The sequence below is a fragment of the Rhinoderma darwinii genome, chromosome 5, assembly GCF_050947455.1.
Source record: "Rhinoderma darwinii isolate aRhiDar2 chromosome 5, aRhiDar2.hap1, whole genome shotgun sequence".
Classification (NCBI taxonomy): Eukaryota; Metazoa; Chordata; class Amphibia; order Anura; family Rhinodermatidae; genus Rhinoderma; species Rhinoderma darwinii.
In genome coordinates, this window is record NC_134691.1 from 325,047,813 (window position 1) to 325,073,225 (window position 25,413).

Consider the following 25,413-nt stretch of genomic DNA (forward strand, 5'->3'; position numbering starts at 1 on the left):
GGAAAATAAGTGCCAGTCAGAGGAAACCAGTCTCTCTAGTTGTGCAGGTTGGCTTCATTGTACATGGGTAAAGGCACCTCGGGGCATTGTGCTGCCAGTCCACGGCGTCCCTAAGTAGGTTGGTTTGTATAATGCTATTATGTATTACTCAATGTATGTGTATTTACAGTTGTGCTATGTTCTGGGTTTTACCTTGCAGATGCCACTGGTTACAGGTGCCTCTTAGTCGATTCTATGGAGAACAACCTTCATATTGCGCAAAATTAGCATTTTGCTGCTTTGCTTTGTGTCACTCGTTGCCACCCTATAAGTGCAATTTTGTAATGTAGTCCACACGGCGACAAAGTACGACATCAGCCTCATGAAGTAGTGTGTCGGTCTATGTGCAATTCTTTGCAACCCGGCTCCCTCTACTGGAGGGGCCAAACCTAGGATTTCGAGCTCCAGGGATGCTTGGTCAGCAACCTAGGCAGACACTGGAGCCCAGACGGTCTCCCTAAGCTTCAGCAAGGCAGACCTATGGCCGGCCAAAGTTTTGAAGCACAATGCATTTGCTTGGTGTAGGACCTGCACAGATATGGTCATGTGACCATATGTGAGCAGGTCCTGTTACTGTTGAAGGACCTGCACAGATAAAGCATGACCATATGTGTGCCAGTCCTGAAGGCAATGGAGCAAGGCTCGACAGGAGGAGAGTGTGAGCTGATATATACGTGTATGGGGTCTGTTTTAGTTCAGGGATCTGTATTTATTCCTGGGTCTGGTCTGGGGTCTGAATTTATTTAGGGGTTTTGTCTAGGTTCTGAATCAATTTTGGTGTCTTGTCTGGGGTGTGAATTTATTTGTGTTGGTATAGAGGCTGCAGAAGCGACAAGCCAAAGATGTCTCGGCAGGAAACTCTGCAGTTATCAGGAGTTGTCATGGTGGTCTGGCCCGGATAGAAAAGAAAAGTAAAAAGAACGTCTACAATCAGAGAAGATGTCACCTGTGAGTCACTGGATTTATAGAGGAGCTGTCACGTCTTTTAGCATGTCTGTTATAGGAATTACTTGTATTCCACGAAAAGTCTCCATGTAGTCCAGGACTAATAGACAATGGAACTTTAGCATTCCTCTTGTTAAGTGTATGTGTCCCTACACTAGGGTTGTCACGATACCAGAATTTGGACTTCGATACCGATACTTTGTGTAGTATTGCGATTTTCGATAGCAAAACGATACTTTGCCAACAGTAATAAAAAAAAAAAATAAGTTCTTCCATTTTCTGATGTGAGGCACGAGGTGTGATGAATTTTGAATGTGCCTCAGATTAATAATTACATAGTAATTAACCCCATCAACTTCCTCAGTCATAATGGACAACATTGTGTTAATGTGTGAGGTACATGGTGGGGCACATTCAAAATTCATCACACCTCGTGCCTCACATTACTAAGTGAAAGAAAGAAGTTTTTATTTTATTTTTTTATAGTGTACACATCATAGATTATGCAAAAATTTGTTGTGCAGGTTATTACGGCCACGCCAATACTGAATGTGTAGATTTTATGTATTGAGACTTATTTTAATGTTTATTGTAAAAAATGTGTATGTGTATTTTTTTTTATTTAACATTACTTTATGGTTTTTACTTTGTTTTTAAACTGTGATATACTGGCTTATATCTATACACTGACAGTACACAGGTAGTTGTTAGGACATACCTAAGTATACCCTAACAGGAAATATGGTCAGACAGCCCTGGGGTCCTTCAATGGACCCTGTGCTGTCTGCCCATATATGGTATGTTTCTCAATCGCGTCACAGGGATTCCCTGTGACGCGATCCAAGGGGCATCCCCACTTCTCAGTTTTCCCTTTCTATGGTTGGCTTTAATCGCAGCATTCAGGGGAATAGCGGTGGAGACGAGAGATTTCTCTGATCTCCCCCGTTAGAGCGGGGCTGCGGCTGTGTAATACAGCCACTGCCCCGCTCCTGACAATAAGTGCGCGCGCGGTCAGGTGATGCGGCCGGCGCTGCACTAATGGGCGGCAGCGCAGGCACTGAAGACAGAACATGGGGGTGTTTTGTGGTGCGCCCGCCATGTTCTGTCTTCAGTACTGGCGCTCATTAGTGCAGCGCTGGCTGCATTACATCATGCTGACCGCGCGCGCACTTGTCAGTACTCAGGAGCGGGGAAATGACTGTATTACACATGTATTACAGAGCAGCAGCCCCGCCTTCATACATTCATGTGTTACAATGCTAAGCTGTGCGGCCGCACAGCATAGTATCGAAATACATGAAATAAAGGTATCGAACCATTTCAGGGTGCACGGCATCGAAACAGTATCGAAGTTTCGATGCATCGTGCATCCTTACCCTACACAGTGTTATACTGTCAGCGATGATTGGAGACTGTCAGTATGTAGGGACCCAGCCTTTTGAAAAGTAGAACGGTAACGCCCATTTGTCAATGCTAGAATAATAAGTTGGTGTATACTTTAGGCATGGCGGAGGTGAAGGAAGGGGCATGTTGGGGGAACAGCTCAGGGTCAATGGTAAACTTAATCCACCACTTAGAGTGATGGTTTCTCAAGTTGCTACATTTCCATCGACCTTTACAATGTACAAAATTTGCAAATGCAAAAAATCTCTTGAAGACAACCCTTTTCGAAAGGACGTTGGTCAGCCAGCAGCAGTAATCGTCGGGGGAATGACCATCTATATAATGCATGGACACACCAGGCCTGCCAGGGCGGGAGCTGCTCTTACTGGGCTGCAACATAGGCAACATCTTTTGCTGCGCCTGCAACAGCCTATAGACTAAATGTCAGTCTAATGAGTGGTAGGGATGGACAATTTCTGTCACACAACACCCTGGTCCATGGACTTGCACTATGTTACATACACAACTTGGCAGCCAGGTGGCACTAGAGAGACAGTTTTCTGCCATCTGGAGGAGACTTATTTTGCATAATTTTTCCCAGGTAGCATTTCCCTTTAGGCCTCATGCCCACTTCAGTTTTTTTCGTCCGGGTGCTATCCGTGGTTTTATCTGATAGCACCCTGACACATTCATTTCAATGTGGCCATGCACACGTCCGTCGTTTTAATGGAACCGTGAAGCCGTTCCTTCAAAAATAGTGCAGGTCCTACTCCTGCCCGTTTTTGACGGAACAGTTTCGGCCTTTGCATTGATTTGGTCCGTGAAACAACGGACGGCACACGGAAGCCATCCGTGTGTGATCCGTGATTCACGGAACCGTCATTAGCGGCGGTTCAACGGCCAACGAAAGTGTGCATGAAGCCTAAGACTCCCTACCAGCTGGATCAGCACCTTCCAAGAGGATCTCATCAGTCTCAATTGACTTGTTGGGCAAGAGAGAAAATATATAATGTATTACATACAGTAGAAGGCAGTGGCGGATGCCAGTGGAGGTGAAAAAAGTGGTTACAATTTTAATTGTTCTCTACGGGAAAGAAAGTGGCAAGAATTTCGACACAATTTAAATATTTTTCATAATCACAAATTAGTTGCCGTGTGGCCCTAGCCTAATGTAATGCTCACACGTGTGGATCCTGTAAGGATCTGGGTGCAGATTCTGCGGCTAATCTGAACATAATCTGTGAACATATTGCCGACAATGCATGTGAATGGGGTATTTTATGGAATGGGATATTTTATTCCCTATTTACATGCGGCAGAAAAAAATTGCAAGAAATAATGAGTCCGGCGTGGATTTTAAAATCTGCAATATCTTCATCATTGACGCAAATTCTGCACTGAAATGTCACATGTTATCTTTGTTGGACTTTATTGGAGTTTATCAGCGCGTGGATCCACAGAACCTGCGGCAGAAATCGGAGTTTTAGCTGAGAATTTCTGTCCCGCATTATCTTTAAAATCCATGGCGGATCTGCCTAATACAAATCCTGACAATGTGAATATAACGTAAAAGTGATTGCAGAAAAATGCAAGATCTTTATAGTATAAATCTCATTATACTTTGTTTCTTATGTATTTAAAGGATGGATAAGCTCGTGAACTGCTTCTATAAAAGACCGAATGCCTTCACCCGGTTAATTTGCTTCCCCTGGGCAGGAGGAGGATCGCTCTTTTATGCACAATGGGGCAGCTTGTTGGATGAGTCCATTGAAGGTTTGTACAGCTCCTTTTTAAATTGCTTAAGCGTTCAACACTATTTTTACATATGTAATTTATCTACATAAAAGATTCAGCCTGTTTTATAGTCCAGAGCTGCATTCACAATTCTGCTGGCTTCAGAGCTGAAATCTCACAGTAATCCTTTCTAGTTCAGTGTATGCAGAGAGATTATTCTGGTGATTTGCTTTCTAGGATGTGTCCTCTTTACACCAAGTACTGTACAGCAATCTAATGTAGCTAAAACTGTTATAAAAAATTATAGAATCTCAGCTAAATTGTTAGGGATATGATTGTGGACAGGGTTTCTGACCGTTAGCAATGACAATCAGCAGAATTATGAATGCAGCTCTGGAGTATAACTGAGGATCAGTACAAGATAATTAGTGCAAAGTATTTACAAAGTTACTCAACATTCTATGTAGATAATATATAAACTGTATGATGGCCTTTAACCCCTTCACGCAAATTGACGCGTCTGGTACGTCGGTATTGCAGTAACTTACTGCAATCCGACGTACCAGACACGTCAGGACTTTAAACTGTCACTGTATCAAGCGACACAGTGACAGAACCGGCAACTCCGCTCTAAAGCAGAGTTGCCGGGCAGGAGATACCGACATGGGACCAATCAGAATGGTCCCGTGCCGACGAGCGCTGTAATTGGCCAGTCCATACTGACTGGCCAATCACAGCGCAGAAGTATTATTTTGCCGGCGTCTCCTGCTCTGTCAAGCTCAATTGTGTCCTGGAGCTTGACGGAGCCAGACGCTGTGCAAATTCTGTTAAAAAGTGAAAGTAAAGCTGGTGATCAGTCCCCTCACCAGCTGAAAAACACCACAACCACCATCATCTGGTGATCAGTGTCACCAGACCTGTCATTGCCTATCATCAGACCTGTCATCGCCTCTCATCACCTGTACCCAGCTGTATACCCCTAGATTGCCCACTGCCCAAGGTCCCGGTTAGGTAGTGTCACGATCCGTGGGTATGTGGACCCACTAGGCCGCACCGCAATAGCGGAGTAGCAGCTGGCCAAACAACAGTCTATAGAGTCTATGCAAAGTCCTAGCACAAGAGTACCTGTAACAGTCCAGACAGTAGCAGAAGCTTACGCACAGATGGAACTTGAAGGTAGATGACACCACACATGGCGGATGATAGCAGACGTGGCCGATGACATTAGACGTGTATGACAACCGGTGTGGTAGATGACAGCAGACGTGGCAGGTGACACTAGACGTGGTGTATGACAGCAGGCGAGACAGATGGCACTACACGACTCCAACACTAGAAGAGGCTCAGGAACAAACACAGCACGGGATACAGGTAGCAGGGCACAGGAACACTGTGAACAGGATACGACTAAGGGACCATTTGCTAAGACTAACATGGGAATACACAACAACGCTCAGGTAAGGAGTGAAAGGGCAGAGCCCTTTTTATAGTACAGGGTGATATGGGGATGATTTTGTAATTATATTCATGTGTGTGCGCTGGTCCTTTAAGGCCAGGAACAAGCGAGCGCGCACCCTAGAGACCAGTGCATAGCCGGGAGGTTGCAAGCGCTGGCGTTTCCTGGGAGGGAGATGCTGGCCCGGACACGGAGGTCTGCGGTCGGGTGGTAAGTGAGAGTGACGGGCCACGGACGTTGCAGGTAGCAATGACACCCCTCATTTAGAATTTGGTAGGTAGGTAGGGTATCCCAACTTTCAAATACAGCAGGGTCACTGGTGGGCACTCCGCTCCCATTGTACAGTTGAAATATAAAAAGAACAACGGTCATCAGACCTGTCATCACCGGAAATATAAAATATGGCCCAAAGGCTTTACACCGCTGATGTTCTGCTCAGATACGGACTCAGCAAGTGAAGGTGAAGCACAGTTTGTGCTTTCATCTGAGTCCGTACCTAGCGAAACTGACTCTGAACCCCCCCCCCCCCCCTGTCAGCGCCGAAGAGTCGCAGGTCCTGCTATGCCTGAATTGTCATGGACAGCTGCAGATAATTATAGCCCCCAAGTGCCTGATTTTACAGCCTCCTCAGGTATTCAATTGATGCAACAGGGTTCGAGGCCATTTTTTTTTCTATTTTTTTTCTGACTACCTAATAAATTTCATGGTAAGGGTATGTTCACACGGCAGCGTCCCTTACGGCTGAAATTACGGTGCTATTTTCAGGAGAAAACAGCACCGTAATTTCAGCCGTAATGGCATGTGCAGGCGCTTTTCGCTGCGTCCATTACGGATGTAATTGGAGCTGTTTTTCCATGGAGTCCATGGAAAACGGCTCCATTTATGTCTGAATAAGTGACAGGCACTTCTTTGACGCGGGCGTCTTTTTTACGCGCCGCCTTTTGACAGCGGCGCGTAAAAAAAAAATGATCGTCGGCACAGAACATCGTAAAGCCCATTCAAATGAATGGGCAGATGTTTGCCGATGCTGTTGAGCCGCATTTTCGGACGTAATTCAGGGCTAAAACGCGCGAATTACGTCCGTAAATAGTGTGTGTGAACCTAGCCTCAAAGAGAACCTTTCACCTGCCCATACATGTGCAGCATGTACACTACCGTTCAAAAGTTTGGGTTCACCCAGACAATTTTGTGTTTTCCATGAAAACTCACACTTATATTTATCAAATGAGTTGCAAAATGACTAGAAAATATAGTCAAGACATTGACAAGGTTAGAAATAATGATTTTTATTTGAAATAATAATTTCCTCCTTCAAACTTTGCTTTCGTCTTCGAATTCTCCATTTGCAGCAATTCCAGCATTGCAGACCTTTGGCATTCTAGCTGTTAATTTGCTGCGGTAATCGGGAGAAATTTCACCCCATGCTTCCAGAAGCCCCTCCCACAAGTTGGATTGGCTTGATGGGCACGTCTTGCATACCATACGGTCAAGCTGCTCCCACAACAGCTCTATGGGGTTGAGATCTGGTGACTGCACTGGCCACTCCATTACAGATAGAATACCAGCTGCCTGCTTCTTCCCTAAATAGTTCTTGCATCATTTGGAGGTGTGCTTTGGGTCATTGTCCTGTTGTAGGATGAAATTGGCTCCAATCAAGCGCTGTCCACAGGGTATGGCATGGTGTTGCAAAATGGAGTGATAGCCTTCCTTATTCAAAATCCCTTTTACCTTGTACAAATCTCCCACTTTACCAGCACCAAAGCAACCCCCGACCATCACATCACCTCCATCATGCTTGACAGTTGGCGTCAGGCACTCCTCCAGCATCTTTTCAGTTGTTCTGCATCTCACAAATGTTCTTCTGTGTGATCCAAACACCTCAAACTTCGATTCGTCTGTCCATAACACTTTTTTCCAATCTTCCTCTGTCCAATGTCTGTGTGCTTTTGCCCATATTAATCTTTTCCTTTTATTAGCCAGTCTCAGATATGGCTTTTTCTTTGCCACTCTGCCCTGAAGGCCAGCATCTCGGAGTCGCCTCTTCACTGTAGACGTTGACACTGGCGTTTTGCGGGTACTATTTCATGAAGCTGCCAGTTGAGGACCTGTGAGGCGTCTATTTCTCAAACTAGAGACTCTAATGTACTTGTCTTGTTGCTCAGTTGTGCAGCGGGGCCTCCCACTTCTTTCTACTCTGGTTAGAGCCTGTGTGTGCTGTCCTCTGAAGGGAGTAGTACACAACGTTGTAGGAAATCTTCAGTTTCTTGGCAATTTCTCGCATGGAATAGCCTTCATTTCTAAGAACAAGAATAGACTGTCGAGTTTCACATGAAAGCTCTCTTTTTCTAGCCATTTGGAGAGTGTAATCGAACCCACAAATGTAATGCTCCAGATTCTCAACTAGCTCAAAGGAAGGTCAGTTTTATAGCTCCTCTAAACAGCAAAACTGTTTACAGTGGTGCTAACATAATTGCACAAGGGTTTTCAAGTGTTTTCTAATCATCCATTAGCCTTCTAACACAGTTAGCAAACACAATGTACCATTAGAACACTGGAGTGATGGTTGCTGGAAATGGGCCTCTGTACACCTATGTAGATATTGCATTAAAAACCAGATGTTTGCAGCTAGAATAGTCATTTAGCACATTAACAATGTATAGAGTGTATTTCTGATTAATTTAATGTTATCAACATTGAAAAAAACTGTGCTTTTCTTTCAAAAATAAGGAAATTTCTAAGTGACCCTAAACTTTTGAACGGTAGTGTAATGGGGAGGGCTGCACAAATCCTGGGGCACTTTACATTTTTTTTCTACCCTCCTCCGTTATTTAGATATCGGTGCCATTATATTTGGTGCCTGATATTTAAATAACCCCCTGAACTGTCAATGGCGCTTTACTATGGCTGTGACACTGTCCAATCAGATACGGACAGTGTTACAGCAAGAGCGAGAAAAATAGAGGAAAAAGAGTGTGAGCGCGCGCACACGCTCTCACTCTTCAGTTTTTAAGATCAGTGTTCTGCCGAACTGGCAAGGAGGCGTGTCTCTGCTACGGACAGTGTAAGCGTCCGTAGCAGTGACACGCCCCTTGCCAGTTCGGCAGACAAAGTACAAAACTGATGCTGTGTGGCATCATCTCCAGGGAGGGCTGTGTGGCTCTATCTACAGGGGGGCTGTGTAGCTCTAGCTACAGGGGGGCCGTGAGGCTCTACAGGGGTGCTGTGTGGCTCTATCCACAGGGGGGCCGTGTGGCTCTATCTACAGGGGGGCCGTGTGGCTCTACAGGGGGCTGTGTGGCTCTATCTACAGGGGGGTGTGGCACTATCTACAGGGGGGGTGTGGCACTATCTACAGGGAGGGCTGTGTGGCTCTATCTACAGGGAGGGCTGTGTGGCTCTATCTACAGGGGACTGTGTGACACGATCTACAAGAGGGCTGTGTGGCACTATCTACAAGGGGGCTATGTGGCACTATCTACAGGGGGTTGTGCGGCACTATCTACAGAGGGTACTGTGCTATTATCTACAGGAGGGCCATGTGGCGCCATCTACAGGGGGCACTGTGGAATTATCTACAGGAAGCAGTGTGTGGCAATAACTACAAGGTGACGTGTGTGGCAATATCTACGGGGAGCAGTGTGTGGCAATCCATACAGGGGGGCCATGTGGCATTATCTACAGGGATCAGTGTGTGGCACTATCTACTGGGGCAGTGTGGAGCACCATCTATAAGGGGCACTGAGTGTGGGACTATCTACACTGGTTTTTACACTACCAGTAGTGGTCAGCGCATATCGCCTAGCCCTAGTGATAAAGTGAGACATCACCTGCCTGTATACAACCGGAAAACCATAGAGATACTGGCTACCAAAATAGTTATCAGCCAAACTAGTGCAGAAATTTTTGTTAGTTTATTTGTATGCAGAAATTCTGGAAAGCCGTGCCCCATCAGATAAGCCACGTCCCCATAAGACACACCCACCAAAGACGCCACACCCTAAGTGTCCCTGGAAACATTTTTCAAATGTTGGCAACTATGTAGATTCCTGACGCTGAATAGTGGAGAGAGGACCGCACGGCTCTCTCCTTTATCTTAACGGGAGTTACGGAAACAGCCGAGCGCGCAGCCCTCTCCCATAAGTTCCCGTCTGGAATCTGCTGCACAAGACGAAGCTGTAGTTGAGTAACCCCCTGTTTTTGATATATGTGCAGGTTCCAGACCTGTGGATATGACGTAGAAGTCTAAGGCCCCATGCACACGACCGTAGATTTAGTCCGTAATTACGGTCCCATTAATTTCTATGGCCGACGGACACCTTCCCGTATATTTACGGGAAGGTGTCCGTGCCGTAGAAAGGCTCCACAAAAGATAGGACATGTCCTATTTTGTGCTCCATATGGGAGCACAGCCCGCAAATGCAGGTGGCCGTCAGCGGCCGTCCGTGCCCATAATCACGGACTGTGATTACAGGCACAGTCGTGTTCATGGGGCCTAAGTTGGGAATACCCCTTTAAGGCATCATGCACACGACTGTGGCTTTGCGGCCATGTACTATCCACAATTGCGGAGAGTATAGAACACATGCTTTCCTATGGGCCAATGCACACGACCATGGTTTCCACTGTCCGGCATTGCCCGGATCGGAAAAAAAAATTGGACATGTCATTATACGGTCCGTATTTGCGGTCTGGGCTCATTGGAATGAATGCACATCTTGTGTGTGCACGGTCCGTGATTGCGAACGGCCCGCGGATGACACTCCGCAGCCTATCCATGCCGTATCAACAGCTATGGCCATGTGCAGGAGGCCTAAGAGTTGCAGGGTTGTGGGAGGAAGGGCACTGGTTACCTCGCATGCAGCCTAAATTATATTACTAGGAATAATAAAAATTAAAAAAGAAACATTAAGTACAGAGCGTTTGGACCCAGGGCACAGGATTTGAGCTCTTGGTGAGGTCATTGTCTGTGTTACTTTGTATCGGCATCCAAAACCGGCTAGTGCCCACAGAAAGCATTTGTGGGGGAAGAAAAGCTGGGGACGCTTTTCACAGAGCACGCTGGTAAAAGAACAGAATGACTCGGGCTCCGGGGCCCAACATTAGCATAGGGAACAAAGGAAAGCCGCGGACTTGGCAGTCTGGGCTCAGCATTAATGTGCTGGTCACATCACATATTTCTCCAGCAGAGAAGAAACTCTCTGTTTCCCAATGAAAGGCATCCACAATATATCCTGCTGCTGCCGCACACAAAGCCAGCCTCTGTGGTCGTGCCATTTGCAGCTAATGGCAACAGGTTAAGGTGTCCAGTGTATTCAGATCAGGGCCTCGAGAGGGTCATAATACCTGAAACTGGCAAGAACTCCATTCACTGTCGGTGTGCGAGAGCTTTAGACATCTCTAGAGACCCTGCACTTTTACTACTACTTAATTATAGATCATTTGCCCCGAAAATCCTTGAATTGCCCTCTTCTTCTACATAAGTTCTATCTGTACAAAGAACCAACTGGATGACAACCAATATAGTCACCAAAGCCGCTCATCCAGCTTTCTCCTGAACGGCAAATCTACTTAGTTATCATTCAACAATACATAAGATGTTTAGGGTATATTCACACGCAGCAGATTTGTTGCAGATATTTCTGCGGCTGAAAACTCAGTTCCATACATGTGAATGGGGTTGTTTCTGCAGTACGTGCGGGGATTTCTGTAAGCCCCATGCAGATGACGAGACAGTCGCAGAAATGTCTGCAACAAATCTTCCGCCTGTCAATATATCCCTATGAGAATTTCTCGGTTAGACAGCGGAATCCTGTTTGCAGTTTTTGTAATTGCAGTTTACGGCCCACATTCTGCAAATTGATCCTTAGAATATAATTCTTAAGGCTGTATTCACACGGTGTAGTCTCAAATTTCTAATCTTGTTTGCCAAATAAATGTATACATTTTTAAGGATGTGCTAGAAGATCCCTTCTGTTCCTTTGTATATATTCAATTGCATTTAGGGGTTGTCCAGGACACCAAAATAATTTACAAAAAAAAAAAAAATCATCTGTTTAATGCCCTGCCGCTCCAGCGTGGGTGGTCCCTGCTGGTCTCTGTTGACTTGTCCTGCAGTGAAGATGTGAAGTTCATGCACATGACCGCTGCAGCCAATCACTGCCCTCAGTGGTCTTGTGCCACTCTTGCTAGCATCACTGACGAAGCCAGTGATTGGCTGCAGCGGTCACCTTCAAGAACGGAACGTCTTCGCTGTAAGGAGGTCAGCAGAGAGCGCCGGGGACCACTAGAGGGGCAGGTATTAAACTAGTGAGTATTGTTTTGGTTTTTTTTATCCACTTTCCTGCTTTTAGCAATCATTTTTTTTTTTTTTTAAAGTCCCGACAACTCTTCATTATGTGATTATTTCAGAAAATCCACTCCTCTCACCACCTTCTGGCAAATGTAACTTCAATTTCTGTTGTTGATGACCCGTTTAAGGACTTCACCACTTTCTGTAAAAATTACGTGTCTCATCAAAACATTAAGGCAGCCATAGAGTGGGATCGCCCACTCCCAGCCTTCTTGTCTCAGCCAGTTTAAATTGCCGCAAAGTCAAGGAAGTTTCCGCTCTTGCAGATCTGGCCTGTCCATGCAACATTGTTAGTCGTTTATTTAAGTGGCCGGCATGTATTACTATATTTATATAGTGTATGGCTGGACAAAAGCTCCAGGATCTGGACCTGCTGTGTTTTTGTAGGATGGACTGTCTTGATGAGATGCTAGGTGGATAGCACTGTTGCCTTACAGCACTGGGGTCCTGTGTTTAAAGGGTATGTACGCCTTTGAAACAATTTTATACATATATAAAACAGTGTTTCAGTGTGTTTGGTGCTACTTTGTAATTAGTTTTTATTAAAAATAATTTTTACTTTTTGAGATACAGCTGCTTTGTATCCTGTATACCGAGCAGCTGTATCTTGCACTGAAATCTCTAGCCGTCAGGTCAGCGGGACTGACGGGTTCAGTGTCAGAGGGTCGTGCGTGTCTCTGACACGCAGGATCGAGCTGCTGCTGATCACATCTAAGTTCATAACTTAGATGTGATTGATAACAGGTGGTTCCTGCGTGTCAGAGACATGCAGAACCCGCTGACACTGAACCCGTCAGTCCCGCTAACCTGACGGCTAGAGATTTCAGTGCAAGATACAGCTGCTCGGTATACAGGATACAAAGCAGCTGTATCTCAAAAAGTAAAAATAATTTTTAACCGCTTCCCGACCGCCCACTGTATATTCACGTCGGCATTTGCTGGGCTCTGTGCAGTGGCGACGTGAATTCACGGTGGGTGTTAAAAGCGCGATCCGGGTGTCTCAGAGTAGCGCTGACACCCGGATCGCGCTGTTATCACCTGCCTCTGGTCCCAGAGATATGATCGGGACCTGATTAGTTCAGGTCCCGGTCATGTGATCGCAGGGAAAGTGTGTTGTAGCAACGAACTGGAAAGTTTGTTGCTATAACAAACTGGAAAGTTTGTTGCTACAACAAACTTTCCCGGGGACCGATTGCTGGTGCTGCAGTCGGTTATAAGGCAGAACCGGGGGCCATATAACAGCCCCCGGGTCTGCCATGCACAGCAGCCTATGAGAACCAGCCGGATGCTGGTTCTCATAAGCTTCCTGTCAGTTTGACTCTCAGCGTCACACTGACAGTATATATATAATACGTTACACTACCTAGGTAGTGTAATGTATTATAGCAGCGATCAGAGCTGCCAGGCTTCAAGTAAAACAAGTAAAAAATAAAAAATAAAGTAATAAAAAAGTTTTATAAAAGTGTAAAAACAAGTTATAAAAGTTACAAAAAAAAAGAATGCTTTTTTTCCTATAATAAGTCTTTTATTATAGGAAAAAAATGAAAATGTTAAAAAAAGTACACATATTTGGTATCGCCGCGTTCGTAACGACCCAAACTATAAAACTATAATATTATTTTTCCCGCACGGTGAACACCGCAAAAAAAATAATTAAAAAACAGTCAGAATCACTTTTTTTTGGTCATCAACCCTCCCAAAATATAGAATAAAAAGTGATCAAAAAGTCGCATGTACCCCAAAATAGTACCAATAAAAACTACAACCCGTCCCGCAAAAAACAAGCCCTTACACCGCTTTTTTGACGGAAAAATAAAAACGTTATGGCTCTCAGAATATGGGGACACAGAAAATAAATTATTTTATCAAAGTGATTTTATTGCGCAATCGCCACAAAACATAAAAAAACCAAAATATATATGGTGGCGCCGTAATCGTACCGACCCGCAGAATAAAGTAAAATGTCATTTATACCGCACGGTGAATACTATAAAAAAAAAAATACAAAAAACATTGTCAGAATTTATGTTTCTTTGTCACTTTGCTTCCAAAAAAATATAATAAAAAGTGATTAAAAAAAATCGCATGTACCCTAAAATGGTACCAATGAAAACTACAGATTGTCCCGCAACAAATAAGCCCTCACACGGCTCCGTTGGAGAAAAAATAATAAAGTTCTGGCTCTCAGAATATGGCGATGCAAAATGTGCAGAGTGTTCCAAAAGCGGATAAGATCGGGCGCCATTTATCAGTGCGACACCGGCCACATATCTGCGGATTATTATTTATTTACCGCATTATTATACCCTCTTATTATGCCCTGATGTTCTCCGCACAGGTTACACATACCCCCACATCATAAACTGAAATACCAGCAAAACCCCAAACAGAACAGTTACCAAGCAAAATCTGCGCTCCAAAAGCCAAATGGCGTTCCCTCCCTTCTGAGCCCCACAGCGTGCCCAAACACCAGCTTACGTCCACATATGACATTTTATATCCGGGAGAACCCGCTCAACATTGTATGAGGTATTTGTCTTCAGTGGCACAAACTGGGCACAATATATTGTGCATTAAAATGGCACATCAGTGTAAAATTTTAATTTTCACTTTGCACCATCTGCTGCGCATTAACGCCTTGGTGCACCACGACTTAATAGCATGTCGTGGTGCGAGGGGTTATTTATGGAGCGGGCTCATGCGCTGTGCACGCTCCATATTCTGCAGGTGTCCGCTGTGTATTCCAGCTGACACCCGGGACTAACGGACAGGAACAGCGATCGCGCTGTTACAGGAGCCTGTAAAATTACATTATACCGCAATACATTAGTATTGCAGTGTATTGTACCAGCAACCTAATGATCGCTCGTTCCAGTCCCCTAAAGGGACTTTTGGGAGGTTTCCACTGGTTTGGTACCTCAGGGGCTTTGCATATGCGACATGACACCCGAAAACCATTCCAGCTAAATTTGAGCTCCAAAAGCCAAATATTGTTCCTTCCCTCCTGAGTCCAAACAGCAGTTTATTACCACATATGGCGTATTGCTGTAATCAGGACAAATTGCTTTACAAATTTTGGGGTAATTTTTCTCCTTTATTCATTGTAAAAATTAAACATTTCTATGTTTTTTCAGAAAAAAGTAGATTTTCATTTTCACGGCCTAATTCCACTAAATTCAGCAAAAAAACTGTGGGGTCAAAATGCTAACTATACCCCTAGAACAATTCCTTGAGGGGTGTAGTCTTCAAAATGCGGTCAGTTTTGGGGGGATTCCACGGTTTTGCTTACTCCAGGGCGTTGCAAACGCGACATGGAACTGAAAACCAATACAGCAAAATCTGCGCTTCAAAATCCAAATGGCGCTCCTTCACTTCTGAGCTCTGCCGTGGGTCCAAACAGCAGTTTAGTACCACATATGGGGTATTGGCGTAATCGGGAGAAGTAGCTTTACAAGTTCTGTGGTGCTTTTTAATCTTTATTCCTTGCAAATATAATTTTTTTTTATATTTTTTCAGAAAAAAAGTAGATTTTCACATTCACAGACAAACTCCAATAAATATAGCAAAATACCTGTGGGGTCAAGATGCTAACTATACCCCTAGATAAATTCCTTGAGGGGTGCAGTTTCCAAAACCGTCTCACTTTTGGGGGATTTCCACTGTTTTGGCACCACAAGACCTCTTCAAACCTGACATGGTGCCTAAAATATATTCTAAAAAAAGGAGGCCCCAAAATCCACTAGGTGCTCCTTTGCTTTTGAGGCCGGTATTTCAGTCCATTATCACACTAGAGCCACATGTGGGATATTTCTAAAAACTGCAGAATCTGGGCAATAAATATTGAGTTGCATTTCTCGGGTAAAACCTTCTGTGTTACAGAAAAAAATGTATTACAAATGAATTTCGGCAAAAAAAATGAAATTTGTAAATTTCACCTCCACTTTGCTTTAATTCCTGTGAAGCGCCTAATGGGTTAAGAAACTTTCTGAATGCTATTTTGAATACTTTGAGGGGTGCAGTTTTTAATATGGGGTGATTTATGGGGTCTATCTAGTACATAAGGCCCTCAAAGCCACTTCAGAACTGAACTGGTCCCTGTAAAAATCGCCTTTTGAAATTTTCTTGAAAATGTGAGAAATTGCTGCTAAAGTTCTAAACGTTGTAACGTCCTAGAAAAATAAAATAATGTTCAAAAAACTATTCAAATATAAAGTAGACATATGGAATATATAAAATAGTAACTATTTTGTGTGGTATTACTATCTGTTTTACAAGCAGATACCTTTAAAATGAGAAAAATCATAATTTTTGCAAATTTTCTCTAAATTTTGGTGTTTTTCACAAATAAGCAATGAATTTATTGACCAAATTTTTCCACTAACAAAGTACAATATGTCACGAGAAAACAATCTCAGAATCGCTTGGATAGGCAAAAGCATTCCGGAGTTATTACCACATAAAGAGACACATGTCAGATTTGAGAAAATGGGGCTGGTCATGAAGGTCAAAATGAGCTCGGTCTTGAAAGGGTTAATAAAAAGTAATTACAAAGTTGCACCAAACACACTAAGGGCTCATTTACACGAGCGTGTGCGTTTTGCGCACGCAAAAACCGCGGCGTTTTGCGTGCGCAAAAGGCACTTAACAGCTCTGTGTGTCAGCCCTGTACGATGCGCGGCTGCGTGCTTTTCGCGCAGCCACCATCATGATGATACTCCGTTTGGATGTTTGTCAACAGAAAAGCACGTGGTGCTTTTCTGTTTTCATTCATACTTTTGACTGCTGTTGCGCGAATCACGCGCGTCCCACGGAAGTGCTTCCGTGTGGTGCGCGTGATTTTCATGCACCCATTGACTTCAATGGGTGCGTGATGCGCGAACAGCGCACAAAGATAGGACATGTCGTGAGTTTTTTTCAGCGGACTCACGCTGAGCAAAAGTCACGGACTGTCTGCACTGCCCCATAGACTAATATAGGTCCGTACGACACGCGTGAAAAGCACGCGCGTCGGACGCACGTATATCACGCTCGTGTAAACGAGGCCTAAAACACTGTTTTATTTATAAAAAATAAAATTAATAGTTTTCAAAGGTGTACATGGCCTTTAATTCCAAACATGGATGACATCTGTATGGCATTTGCGTGGTTTTCCTCCGTTTTCTCCAGTTACCTCCTACAATCTAAAAAACATACTGATAGATTAATTGGCTTCCTATGCAATTGGCCCTATGTGTGCCTGGGATAGGGAAATTAGATTGCAGACAGGGACTGATGTCAATGCCAATACATAGTAGTTGTGCCATATTCATATACATAGGTGAACTACCGCACCAATATGGAGAAAAATGTCACTGGACAAAATCTGGCAGCTTTATAAATGTGCAGGAACTCAGATCCTTATTACCTGGAAGAAAAAATAATGAATTAGGCCAAACGTAAAGGTTTCACAGCAAAAACCAAGATCAAAAACCCCATTTTGACAACACGGTGTGAACACAGCCGTGCTGGTAGAACATTCTATAGTAAAACTTCTGACTGTTCTTGTTTTTCCAGTCTGCTCGATTAGGCTTTCCGGAAGAGAGTCACGATTTTCAGAGCCATTTCCTCAAAGCATGGACCAAATAGTCGATGAAGTCATTGCCGCTCTGCTACCGCAACTGCAGGAGAAAAATTTTGCTTTTTTTGGCCACAGGTAAAGTTTTCTTAGATCATACTTAATGGACTAATTAAAATGAGCTGTGACAAAATGTATATGTTCTGCAGTCATTTTAATGATGTGTTTCATAGGTGTTTCCAGATAAAGCAACTAGTCACTTTTTTCTTTGTGTGGCTAAAAGTATGCGGACAGCCCTTCTAATATCCTATGCCATAAATGTCTGAGATGAGAAAACCCTTTTACAGTTATAAATTCATGGGATAAGTAACACAGTATATGTTGGATCATTAGGTATTTGACTGTTAGGACCTCCACTGATCTCTAGGAAGGAGGACCTCCGTCCCTAATACCACCTCCTGGGAGAGAAGTCAGGAAGGCGGTCTCAGGAGCGATGTCCGAGCATGCGCACTGTTCGCTCTATGGGGGATACGGAAAAAGCCGTGCACTCCCATAGACTTCTATAGAGCAGGTTATGCGTATACTTGCCCCCACGATCAATCCAACCCCTTCCCGCCACCACTGTCCACATCAGGAGGAGCGAGTCCTCCATTCTAGTAGTTGGGGACGTCCCACTGGTCGGATCCTCACCAAGCTAACATGTAGTCACTACAGTTACATTCCAAAATCTAGTGAAAAGCCTTCTCAGAAGAGTGGAGTTAGGGACCAGGCCAACTCCACATCGATACTAACGCATGGTTTTGGAACAATGGATGTGATAGTCAGGTGTTTACAAACTTTTGATGTCGTTTTTGTATATAAGTATACAGTGGTGTAACTACAGAGCCGCTGCTACGGGGCGCGCGGCATAAGGGGGCCCATGCCGCAAACCGGCACGGGCCCATCCATACCATACCCTTGTTCCATATTCATAGATGCCACATTCAATAGTATCTGCATCCTTAAGATGCAGATACTATTGAACACTATGACAGATCAGGGAGGTATCTCGCTTCTCTGCCATCTACTAGGCTTTAGGCCTGCAGCCTATAAGGCGCAGGGACACGGGATCGCTGCGCATGCCGGCGTGATGAGGTCACTGGATCACGCTGGCCTACGCAAGGATACCGTCAACATTGTAGAGCATATTGGTTAGTCGCGGGAAGGGGGCCTCGGTGAGTCCAACTTTTTTGTTTTATTCGTTTTAGGGGGTGTCTACAAGGGGGGTGGAGGGCTGTATGGCACTATCTACAAGGGGGAGGTGGGGGCTGTATGCCACTATCTACAAGAGCGAGGTGGGGGCAGTATCTACAAGGGGGAGGGTGGCACTCTACAAGGGGAAAATGGGGTTACTGTCTACAAGGGGGTGGTGGGTGGCACTATCTACAAGGGGGGCTGTATGGCACTGTCCACAAGGGGGTGTGACACAATCTACAGGTGGGCTGTATAGCAGTGTGTCTTCAAGGGGCTGTATGGCACAATCTACAAGGGCTGTATGGTACCATCTACAGGGGGCACTAGCTACAGGGGGACTGTATGGCACTACTTTCGGGGGCTGTATGGCACGTGCTACAGGGGGGCTGTATGGCACTAGCTATAGGGGGGGCTGTATGGCACTAGCTACAGGGGAACTAGAGAGAAACCCTGGGAACTAGAGATAAAGCAGTGATCGTGTGGTCAGACATTTTTATTGCTAATAATCCTATTGTAGAGCGCTACAGTCACGCTATGCCTAGCCCTAAAGGGCTTGTCCAAGACTAGAAAAACATGACTGCTTTCTTCCGGAAACATCGCCACAGCTGTCCATAGGTTGATTCTGGTATTGCTGCTCAGTTCCCATGATGTAAATAGGGCTGAGCTGCAATAACACACACAACCTGTGGACAGGTGTGGCACTGTTTTTGGAAGGAAGCAATAGTTTTTCTAATTCTGGACAACCCCTTAACGTGACTATACTGGGAGCCCTAGACTGTATCATGCCAGTGGTTGCTTCCTATTTGGCCGCAAAATTGTTGCCATGCAATCTAACAATTATTAGATTTATTACTCTGACAACTGTGTCTAGTCCATGGAGTCATTGTATATGAGTTTTCTCATTGTATGGGGCAATGTTACTGTACAATGTTAGAATTTCGGATACCCCGTCTGCTAATAGTCCGGAGCACATGTCGTCTTATGAAGTCTTTATCTATTAAACAGAAAAAAAGGGGGAATAAAGGGGCATTGTGCCATTGACCACAGAGTCTGGCGGGAGCTTATGTGGCAGATGGAAGGACTCATTTTGCAGTCCCTCTGTGTGCCATTGTTGGCAGCTGCCCATTGTAGGCCATTGAAGTTTGCCACTTTCCTGAAAATCTGAGCATTTACCATTTCTCTCCTTTTCTTTACAGCTTTGGGTCCTTCACCAGCTTTGCTACTGCAGTTAGACTGAAAGAAAAATATGGTCTGCAGCCCGTGCATCTATTTGTCTCTGGAGCATCTGCCCCTCATGTGAGTCTTAAGGTGGCTAAACACTTTACATGGCTGTCAGCCCAATGCTCGTTTGGCTTCAAGCCATTCCTCCCGACACCCCCATACACATGCAGGCTAGGCTCGTCCGAGCGTGCATGTGTTCTCAATGGGGAGAGGGCAATAAGCCCCTGCCAGACACATCCTCACAGTTGGCAAAATGTTTAAGAGGCTGGAAGTTTAATATAAAACCCTAAAAAAGAACTTTCTCTGAACCTTGTAGACAAAATCGCGGAACTCAACAAAAAAAAAATCAGAGCTAAGTAATGAAGATTTTCTGAAGTGGATGTCTACAACAGGGGGAACGCCGGCGGGAATTCTGGAGAACAAGGAGGCCATGCAGCTCTTTCTCCCGCCTCTGAAAGCTGATCTAAAAGTTTTTGAGAATTTTGTGTAAGTTCTTTATAGTTTGTAAGTTTACAAAACCCATTTTCATATACCATATTAAAGAAGTATGAGTTACTATAGGGGGGTCCCTTCTTCAGGATCCTTATCTTTTGGCCAGAGTGGAGAGTGGCTACAAAGAGCGACTTTTTCTTTGGAGGACCTGTCCTGCATTACACACATTGATGTAAATGGTCATGCACCTATTTTAAGAACAGGACCCATGACCCCCCCCCCGTCCTACCTTTTCTTGCTTCCGCTGCTCTTCGGCCACTGAGTTACGAGGTGGCCCGGAATACGGAAACAGACGGGATTACTTAACTACACTGTTTGGGAGTAACTTATTGTATTGGGAGTAACGGAAACAGCGTAGCTCAGCGAGCTCGGCTGTTTCCTTTATTGCCGGCCACCTTGTAACTCAGTGTCTGGAGAGCAGCGAAACCTAGAGAAGGTATGACGGGAATCAGGGGTCCTGTTCTTGAGATAGGTGTGGGTTTCCAAGGTGGGAAATGCATCTATCGGACATTTATAGCATATCCTGTGGATATGCAATTAATGTGCTAGATGGGAATACCCCTTTAATCTCCCCTGTGGTGGCTGTGCAGGGAAATTGAACACTTACTGACAAACAACCCCTCAGAAAGCAGCCGACAGCTTGGAGTCCCCGCAGGAGGAGACTTTGTGATCTGCTTGTTGTGAACGGGTCTTTCAAACAAGTAGGAATTGTACAAAGCACAGAACCCCTTTAAAGATTATATCAACCTGTGCAATCCTTTTTTTTATTGCTCAAATGCGTCTAAAATGTAAAAAAATTAGGCAACCTTGCAAATAGTCTTGATTAAAAATCTCCTACCATTTTTGTGTATACAGCTCCTATGCAGTCTTATGTGTCTTCATGATACAGACTACAAACTAAGGCCTTATTCACACGGAGGTGTCCAATTTGCGCGCGCAAAAAACGCAGCATTTTGCGCGAGCAAAAGTTCCGTGTGTCATCAGCATATGGTGCGTGGCTGCGTCATTTTCGCGCGGCCGGCATCATTATGACACTCTGGCTTTAAGTTGACAAACAGAAAAGCACAAAGTGCTTTTCTGTTGTCATTCATTCTTTTTTCTACTGTACCGCGCATCACCCGGAAGTGACATGGGCAGATGTTTTGAGGGGTTCTGCTTCTAATTTTTCAGCCGTTTTTCGGCCCAAAAAATGGCAGAAAATAAGCCATGTGAACATATCTTTACACGACTGCAGGATCAGACTACACAGGTTTGTTTGCACTCTGTAGCTATGGAGACACATAGGTCTGCATAGGAGCTGTGTACAGAAAACAATATTTAAATCAAGTTATTTGCAAAGTCGGTAATTTTTTTTTTTAGATGCATTGAAGTATTAAAGCAGATGCCCAGTTCTATCCTTAAAAATTATATGTATACCTGCAAGTATTGCTTAAAAGGGTTGTACCAGAATCGGCAGTTATCACCTATCCACAGGATAGGTGATAATTGTCTGATCGCTGGGACCCCCAGTAATCGAGAGAACAGGGGTCCCGAACCCAATTCTCACCGCACCCCCTGCTGCTGTTTCCGTAATTCTCACAGACTTTGAATGCTCAACTGCTGCTCCATTCAATGGACGTGCAGTGAAGAGGCACAAGGGGTTTGGGACACTTGTTCTCACGATCAGGAGTGATCCCGTAGATGGGTGATAATTGTCGATTCTGGGAATACCCCTTTAACATGATATTTTTTTTCCGTGTTTTTTAGCTAAGATCCATTAGGGTACAGCTATAATCTGTGACTACAGCTTAGTACAAAAGCTTGAGCTTCTGCTTGGTCTCTGCCCATACTTTACACTGCAGCTCTGCTTGCTCAGACTGACTGTTTTTTTAAGTGTGGGAGGACACTCACACAGGGAGAACATACAAACTCCATGCAGATGTTTCCTTAGTTGGATTTGCACCCTGGACCCTAGCGCTGTAAGACAACGGTGCTAACCATCTTTACTGGAAGTATCTTTTTAAATCCACAGCTATGATAAACCAGTGTCCCCTCCTCTCTCATGTGGACTGACATGTTTTGATGGAACAGAAGATATTCCTCATGATTTGGCAGGTAAGTTTCCATTTGTGGTTGAATACTGTACATTAAATTATAGCTCCACCTTTTCAACCATTTTTTTTTTATTGCTCCAATGTAAAATAAAAAGCAACTTTGTAAATAGTCTGGATTAAAAATATCCTAATTTTTGTGTATACAGCTCCTATGCAGATTTATGTGTCTGCACGGCTACAGAAATTAAACAATCTGTTCCTGTTAACCTACTGAATGAAAACTATTGTCTTTAGGAGAGGTGGTTCTAGTGCCTCCATGCCCATTGTTTGGCTGAAACCGGTCGTAAAAAATGACAAACTTATGTTTTTCCTAACAGCGCCACTTGCGGTTTCTTGTATTGCCGGTCAGCCCAACTTTAAGGGGTTCTCTGGAACTTTTATATTGACAGCCTTTTCTTAGGATAGGTCATCCAATATAAGATCGGTGGGGGTCCGACTCCCGGGACCACCATTGGTCAGCTGACTGAAGAGGCCGCAGCCTTTTCAATGATTACCATACACATTCACTTGAATGGAACCGTTCTGCATTCCCAGGCACAGTCACTACGGAATTGTACGGCATGGTCTGTAAACCGTGAAGATGATACTGCCTCTTTAGTCAGCTGATCAGTGAGGGTGCCAGGAGTTGGACCCCCACTGATCTCACACGGATGGCCTATTCATAGGATAGGCCATCAATATAAAAGCTTGGAGAACCTATTTATGTGGCAGCCCATCAACAAGAGTGGCATGGATTTTGGCAAAACTAGACTGTTCCTAATCTCATGCAACCCCCTCAATTCCCATCCTTTGTACATAGTATTCCAGCTCCAAAAAATGACAAAGCTGTGAACTGTTGTTGAGCTCCTTTTGTTTCTTGTCTTTTTCCTGCAGCTTGGAAGGAGCTCACAAGTGGAGACTTCAATATTCACATGCTGCCAGGAGGACATTTCTACCTGAAAGACCCAAAAAATGAGCAGGCGCTGGTGACCTATATATCAAAATATTTAGAAGGAACAGAAATTGACTATTTTTAAAGTATTTCTTCTACAGCAAACTGCAGGAATATGACATTTAAAAGGGTTACCCAGTGAAAATGATCTTCTGATACGTCATAGATTACATCGGTGATGTCAGACCTTGGACCACCAGGAATAAAAAAGGGCACCATAGAGCACTTAGGCCGGGTTCCCACGAAGCGTAAACGCTGCGGAACTTCCGCAACAGAATTGTGTGTGGAAATTCTGCAGCATTTACAGTGGCAGCAAAGTGGATGAGATTTTGAAATGCTAATGCCCACATGCAGCAAAAATGTTAATAAATTGACCTGCGGTGCAGAACTTAAATCTGCAGTATGTCAATTTATGCTTCGTTTTCGTTGCTTTTGTTGCGGGTTTTCCCCATTGAATTCCATGGGGATACAAAACCCGCAACAGAAAGCAAGTGTTGCGACTTTTGCAACGGAATCGCAGCTCAGGGAAAAAAATAAAAATCATACTTCGAACTCTACTTCCTGCAGTCTGGCCGCCTGGAACGATGTTGCATCCCAGGTCAACGCTGTAGCCAATCACAGGCCACAGCATCACATGGCCTGCAACGTCATTTTAGGAGGCCAGACTACACGCAGAGAAGAGGTGATAAGCATGGGTGATTTTTATTTTTTTTTCTTCCTGCAGCAGACATTCAGTTCAAGAAGCCACACCACAATGTGGTGGTTTTTCAGACGGAACGTACTGCAGGTTCCAGGTCGTCTACGCTGCGCCGTTTTCACGCAGCATATCCGACCCGTGGGAACCCGGCCCTAAAGCAGTTGTCCCACGAAAAACATTTATCACCTTTCCACAGAATAGGTGATATATGATCAGTCGAAACCAAGTTATAACAAGACCGTAAATCCTGTTTGAATGGAGCAGCAGTTACATGTGCCCTACTAATGCTCTATAGAACTGACAAATTTCTGAGTACAGCGCTCAGCTTTCTGTCAGTCCCATAGAAAGTGAATGGTGTGGTAGTGACCGGCGCTCCATTCAATGAGGGGTGACAAGACCCTTGTCCTTGTGATCGCTGGGGGTCCCACCAGCCAGACACACAGTGATCATACATTTATCACATATCCCACAAATAGGTAACTTTTTTTTTTATAGGATTGGCTCCATTGAACTTCAGTGGCGCTTTGATGCGGCAGGAATCGAAGCTTCTGCGGCATATTAGCTTGAAAATCCACAGAGAATTTACCTAGTGCACATCTTCACCGTGTGAACATGGCCTAAATAACACCTTCAAAAAAAAAAACAAAAAAAAACCGTGGTCTGAGATCTCAGCTTCCCACAATAACTCTTACATGTATGACATTTTAGAATAAGATCAATTTGACAAACTCCTCTTTATACTGAATTGCAGGGATATTAAATTATATCTGAGGCTGCATGCAAGCATCAGTTGTCTAAAGATTATTTTGGCTGCTAGTTGATTTGCTTAAGAAAAAAAATTTTTTTTAAAACCTTTGATATTATAGACATATGTAAAATATATATTGATTACTACCAATAGGAATATACATGCCAGTAGGAAAGTTAGGCCTGGCTGATGCGCCAAGTAACAGAACACCAAGTCTGTGTGTTAGGGCAGATTCAGACGAATGTTGCGTTTTTGCGCACGCAAACAACGCAGTGTTTTGCGCGCACAAAAACCACTTGACAGCTGCGTGTGTCATCCGTGTATGATGCGCAGCCGCCATCATAGAGATGAGGCTAGTCGACGCCCGTCACTGTCCAAGGTGCTGAAAGAGCTAACTGATCGGCAGTAACCCTTTCAGCACCCTCGACAGTGAATGCCGAACACAATATCGAGAAACCTGTTTAAAAAAAAAAAAGAAAAAGTTCGTACTTACCGAGAACTTCCCTCCCGGCCATTGCCTTGGTGACGTGCCTCTCTT

The 25,413-nt window shown here is 44.4% G+C and overlaps 1 protein-coding gene across 2 annotated transcripts; it reads left to right on the forward strand.

Moving 5' to 3' along the window:
- On the forward strand, positions 1-24,607 carry OLAH (oleoyl-ACP hydrolase). Of its 2 annotated transcripts, none has more exons than XM_075827651.1 (7): positions 1-118; positions 4,010-4,140; positions 17,460-17,598; positions 19,890-19,989; positions 20,231-20,400; positions 22,418-22,500; positions 23,373-24,607. In XM_075827651.1, the coding sequence occupies exons 2-7, from the start codon at positions 4,011-4,013 to the stop codon at positions 23,513-23,515; spliced, it is 765 nt and encodes a 254-aa protein (XP_075683766.1). In that variant the 5' UTR covers positions 1-118; position 4,010; the 3' UTR covers positions 23,516-24,607. The 2 variants fall into 2 exon arrangements, with proteins under 2 accessions (XP_075683766.1, XP_075683765.1); XM_075827650.1 differs by having other exon boundaries at positions 1-114.
- The last annotated feature ends 806 nt before the right edge of the window (positions 24,608-25,413 follow it).